General features: G+C 36.7%; 1 protein-coding gene across 1 annotated transcript; it reads left to right on the top strand.

Moving 5' to 3' along the window:
* Positions 1-2109: 2109 nt before the first annotated feature.
* Positions 2110-3054, top strand: LOC125854215 (uncharacterized mitochondrial protein AtMg00810-like). The gene has a single exon (XM_049533698.1). It carries the CDS (start codon positions 2110-2112, stop codon positions 3052-3054), a length of 945 nt encoding a protein of 314 aa, XP_049389655.1.
* Positions 3055-6175: the final 3121 nt, after the last annotated feature.

Here is a 6175-nt window from a genome sequence, read left to right as displayed (position 1 = left end):
ACGTCTTGTCACATAAAATGCTTTTAAGAAAGAAAATGATGTCACTGTTGCATTTGCTGCTCAAGGTAAAGGAAAGGGCAGGGATATGAGTAGAACTCAATGCTCAGTTGCAAGGAATATGGTCATATTGCTAGCAATTGTAGCAAGAAGTTTTGTAATTATTGTAAACAACAAGGACACATTATCAAAGAGTGTCCCACGCACCCTCAAAATCGTAGGGTCAATGCTTTTCAAACTAGGATAAATGGTTCCACTGATGATAACTTCTCTTGTAGACAAGTTCTTACTCCTGAAATGGTACAACAAATGATCGTGTCAGCCTTTTCAGCATTGGGATTACAAGGTAATGATGTTACATCTAATTTTTGGATTGTTGATTCAGGCGCTTCCAATCATATGACCAACTCAACGAGCATCCTAAAAAATGTTCGTAAGTATCAAGGTCCATCACAAATACAAATTGCCAATGGTAGTAATTTACACATTACCAAGGTTGGGGACATTACTCCAACTTTCAAGAATGTTTTTGTTTCTCCAAAGCTCTCAACTAGTCTTATTTCAGTTGGACAATTGGTAGATAACAATTGTGATGTGATTTTTTCTCGTAATGGTTGTCTTGTCTAGGATCAGGTGTCGGGGACAATAATCGCGAAGGGGCCTAAAGTTGGACGATTGTTTCCTATACACTTTTCTATTCCTCCTATTCTATCTTTTGCTTGTACTTCTACTGCTAGTAAAACTGAGGTTTGGCATAAGCATCTAGGACATCCAAATTCTATTGTGTTGTCTCATTTATCAAATTCTGGTTTATTGGGAAATAAAAATAAATTTTCAGTTGCTTCCATTGATTGTTCTACTTGTAAATTAGGCAAAAGTAAAACTATTCCTTTTCCTAATTTTGGTAGTCGTGCTACATAGTGTTTTGATGTCATTCCTAGTGATGTTTGGGGCATTTCACCAATTATTTCTCATGCTCATTTCAAATACTTTGTGACATTCATAGATGATTATAGTCAGTTTACATGGGTGTAGTTTCTTTGATCCAAATCTGAGGTATTTTCCATGTTCAAGACATTTTTGGCTTACATTGAGACTCAATTTTCTACATGCATCAAATTATTAAGATCTGATTCTGGTGGAGAATATATGTCTTATGAATTCAAAAAATTCTTGCTTGACAAAAGGATTGTCTCACAACACTCTTGCCCATATACACCACAACAAAATGGAGTTGCTGAATGAAAAAATCGGCATCTTTTAGATGTCACTCGTACTTTATTGATTGAGTCATCTGTACCATCTAAATATTGGGTGGAAGCTTTGTCTACTACTGTCTATTTAATTAATAGATTGCCATCTACAGTGCTAAATCTTGAGTCTCCATATTTTCGTCTTTATCACCAAAATCCTAACTATAGTGATTTTCATACATTTGGTTGTGTTTGTTTTGTGCATTTGCCTCCTTCGCAACGCAATAAATTTTCTATACAATCTACTAAATGTGCTTTTATGGGTTATAGTACTTCACAAAAAGGTTTTATTTGCTATGATCCATGTTCTCACAAATTTCTTTGAGAATCAATATTTCTTTCCTACGATTGTAGATTCATCTTCTGTTTCTCCTCTTCTTCCTACTTTTGAGGATTTATCATCTTCCTTTAAGAGGTTCAAACCTGGATTTGTGTATGAACGACGTCGGCCAACTTTACCCTATCCCGACACTGATCCGCAACTAGAATCTGAGAATTCTTCAAGATCTGGTCCTCTTGAGCCTACTCGGCGATCTACAAGAGTATCTCGTACTCCCAATTGGTATGGCTTTTCCTCTACTTTATCCAACATATCTGTTCCATCTTGTTACACACAAGCTTCCAAGCATGAATGTTGGCAGAAAGCAATGGAGGAAGAACTTTTGGCTCTTAAAGAAAATGACACATAGGACATTGTTTCATGTCCTTCAAATGTCCTCCCTATTGGATGTAAGTGGGTTTATTCAATCAAACTTCATTCTAATGGAACTCTTGATCGGTACAAAGCTCAATTGGTTGTTCTTGGTAACAGACAAGAGTATGGGGTGACTATGAGGAGACTTTTGCACCCATAGCCAAAATGACTATGGTACGAACTATTATTGCCATTGTTGTTTCACAAAACTGGTCTCTTTATCAAATGGATGTCAAAAATGCTTTTCTCCATAGTGATCTTAAAGAAGGTATTTATATGAAACCTCTACCTGGTTTGTTCTCATCACCTACATCAGATGTATGCAAGTTGAAGCGGTCTTTATATGGATTAAAACAAGCTCCAAGAGCTTGGTTTGATAAGTTCTGGTCTACTTTGCTACAATTTTCTTTTGAGCAGAGAAAATATGACTCATCTTTGTTTCTTCGGAAAACATCTACAAGTTGTGTTCTTCTTTTGGTGTATGTAGATGGCATTATTATCACAGGAACTGATTCTTCACTAATCACTTGCCTCCAACAGCAGCTTAAAGATTCTTTTCATATGAAAGATCTTGGCACTCTTACTTATTTTTTGGGTTTGGAAGTTCATAATGTTGCTTCAGGTGTATTTCTAAACCAACACAAATATAATCAGGATCTGATTTCTTTAGCTGGTCTTCAAGTTTCCTCCTCCGTAGATACTCCACTGGAAATGAATATCAAGTATCGTCGTGAGGAAGGCGATCTTCTTCCTGATCCAACTATATTTCGACAATTAGTTGGGAGTCTAAATTACCTTACTATTACTAGGCCTGATATCTCTTTTGCAGTTCAACAAGTTAGTCAATTTATGCAAGCTCCCCATCATCTCCACTTGGTGGCTGTTCGTCGCATCATTCGGTACCTTCTAGGAACATCTACTCGTGGATTGTTCTTTCCAAGTGGTTCTCCTATTCGTCTTAATTCTTTTAGTGATTCTGATTGGGCGGGATGTCCTGATACTCGTCGTTCAGTCTCTAGTTGGTGCATGTTTCTTGGAGAGTCATTGATATCTTGGAAGAGTAAAAAGCAAGATCGTGTGTCAAAATCTTCAACAGAGGCTGAATATTGATCCATGTCTACTGCTTGCTCCAAGATTGTATGGCTTTGTGGATTACTTGCGGAGATTGGATTTCCCAATCTCATCCTACTCCTCTCCACGCTGACAATACAAGTGCTATTCAGATTGCTACTAATCACGTTTTTCATGAGAGGACCAAACACATCGAAGTGGATTGTCATTATATACGAGAAGCTATAGATAAATGAGTCATTACTCTTCCACATGTGTCCAGTGATCTTCAAATAGCTGATGCGTTTACAAAATCCATGGCACGGCAACGCCATCAGTTTCTAGTAGGCAAATTGATGCTTCTTTATCCACCAGCATCAATTTGAGGGGGGATGTTAGCATGATAGACAACTAAATGATTGTATATATTAATGTAATTATATAGTGATATAAATTAGCATGATCATATACATTTGTTGTAGAATCATATGAATAAATATTGTGATAGAATAGCTGATTTGGAGGGATAGCAAGGCAGATTTAGAGGGATTCAATGGCAGATTTGTATAGATAGAATAGCTGATCTTTAGAGATAGGAATGGCGGATCTTTAGGGATGTGTAATCTTTATTTTCTCTATATAATGGAAAGACTCTCACTTTGAGAGGCATTCAGCTGAAAATTGACAATGGTGTTTTCTAAGATTGAGTTGAAGTCTGGTTATCATCAACTAAGAATTAGGGTGAAGGACATCTCCACCTTTCGGTGATTTTTTACTGTGGAAAAAGTGCTCTCTGGATTACTAAATCACCACATAAGTAATCATAACTCATAAGACTACATTCAAAAACTACTTGGCACTAATACTTCATCAAAATATTGGGACAGTGTGCACACGGCTAACATCATCTTGTAGATGAAACAAAGATCAATAGAAAAAGTAATTTAGTACGTCAGAGTGAAGACAGAATCAGCTATCTGTCATGCACAGCAATGGCTCTTTCTTTTCCTATAGCAAGATAAAATACTCTGAGTTATCATTCCATCATTTATTGCAACTAAAATGCTAGCCCTCGGCATCTAGTACTATATAAGATTCAAGGTAGCCAATTGTAGGTCAATTTTTAACTCGTACAATTGCACCTTAATCAGCCCTGTTCTAGTGGCAGCACTGGTCTGTAACATTTTCTAGCCAGCAACAGAAAGAAAAGAATTAGACAGTGATAAGCTGAAACATAGAAAGTTAGAAATTTTGGTACTGCAATACAAAAGACAATGCTGCTGCTCTGAGATCATCTACTCATCTAATGTTCAGAAACTCAACTGATATATACAGAGTCAACAAACTAAATATCAAGTATGAGGTCTGCTCAAAAGGGGACTTCTCTCCGGACATTGCAGCAGTACTGCTTTTCTGTACTTCACCAGATACAAATCACAAATGCAAGTCTTCTTGCTCGAAAACTCTCCTATCATATGATGATCTTTCTTCAGATTTGAAACCGTAACAACTTTATAACACCATAATGAAGGAGTAACACCCTTGGGATTAAATACATAGAGATTCAGGCCTCTGCACAAACACAACATTCCGTTCAATAGAAGCACCAGAATATATCCATGGAAGCAGATTTATTCTTGTGCAAACATCAAATAGTACAGTATCAATTTGACTTTATTGGCATTCAAGTATTTATTTACTTTTACAGTTCAAATAGTACAGATCAACTACAGATTGCTATTATAGGACTAATTCCAAAGACAAGTGAAAAGAACTTAATATAGTACTAAGCAAGTGCCAGTTTCACTCTGTTTTTTATGCTTTTAGTTACAGGTCCTCTCAGCCCCTGAGGTTTTCAAAGTTAGGTACTTCCTTTCGGCTCATGAGTTGTAATATATATTGTACTTTTTCAGGATGAGTGTATCCATCTTGGTTGTGTTTGTAAGTGACATCATTAATGCGATCAAGATTAAGAATACAAGTGAGAATATCTATAGACATTGGAGTTGATCATAAAATTCCTTCATTTACATCCTTCCACGCTATCTCATCCATTTCTTGAAATATTTCCATTGCCTCTTCTGTTCAAATGCCATAATCTCTCATATAACACTCAATTCCAGTTGCGATCTGACCTTGATAAGAGCTTATGTCTTTTGTTGTTTTGATGATCTCCTCACAAGTGCAGGGACCTGGTCCTCTGCAGAGTATGAATACTCGTCCAGCTGTCAAAGTGCGGTACAGCTGTAAAAGTTGTCTGCGTCAGAAAGTTGGTGAAGCTGCAGAGTACTTCACCAATCAGAAGCAAGGAGGTTGCTTGTACGTTTAGTAATAAATCTTTATGGTATATACTAAACAAGACACAAGAATACTCATTCATTCAAAAAGGAGAGAGTCTTTCAAGCCTCAACAACAACAAGGGATTTGATCGATTGCTTCAAGAGCTTTTTGCACCAGCTGTTATTTTGTTTGCTTGTAATAGTTCTGATATTGTAAGATCCGTTTCACTTGTAAAAGAAACGTTTCAAACTTGTTTGAATCATTGTAAGAACTAGGTTAAGGGTAACTTAGGTTCTTACTCTAAAAGGTCTATATTAATCAGTTAGGATTAGTATAGTAAGCGGTATTGTATCTGCTCTGGCTCATCTAAGTAATAGGAGGTATTGCTTAGAGTTGGGATTAGTAGGCTAATCTCGGTTTGTAAACTTGCTTTTTCTTTTGCTTGGAGAAGATTAGTGAAAGAAGTTTGAAAAGCCCTGGCAAGCCAGGTCGTGGTTTACTCCCTTGAGCAAGGAGGTTTCCACGTAAAGTTGTTGTGCAATCTTTACTTTCAGCACTCTGTTTATTTTCTGTTATTGTAGCTGTGCTGAGGACCTGGTCCCATAGAAAACGTGGACATATACATTCCAACAGACCTCTACCCTTCTCAACCTGGATCGGGAATCAAAATGTACTGGTATAGGTATGAAATCATTTTTATCGCTTCATGGTTGTAACTTAGGTAAAATAAAAAAATCTATGTTTATTTGATGCAATTGAACGAGTATGAAATCACTCCATTCATACTCTCTCTTTTGCATAGTGAAAAAATCAGATATGCCTTTGATAACACTCAATTCCAGCTGCGATCTGATAAATTTGGCTAATATCCCACCTAATAAATGAAAAAGAAATGAATTTG

This window comes from Solanum stenotomum, chromosome 1 (assembly GCF_019186545.1).
Source record: "Solanum stenotomum isolate F172 chromosome 1, ASM1918654v1, whole genome shotgun sequence".
Lineage (NCBI taxonomy): Eukaryota > Viridiplantae > Streptophyta > Magnoliopsida > Solanales > Solanaceae > Solanum > Solanum stenotomum.
Note: the sequence above shows the minus strand (reverse complement) of the source record. Positions and strands in the feature narration are given on the sequence as shown.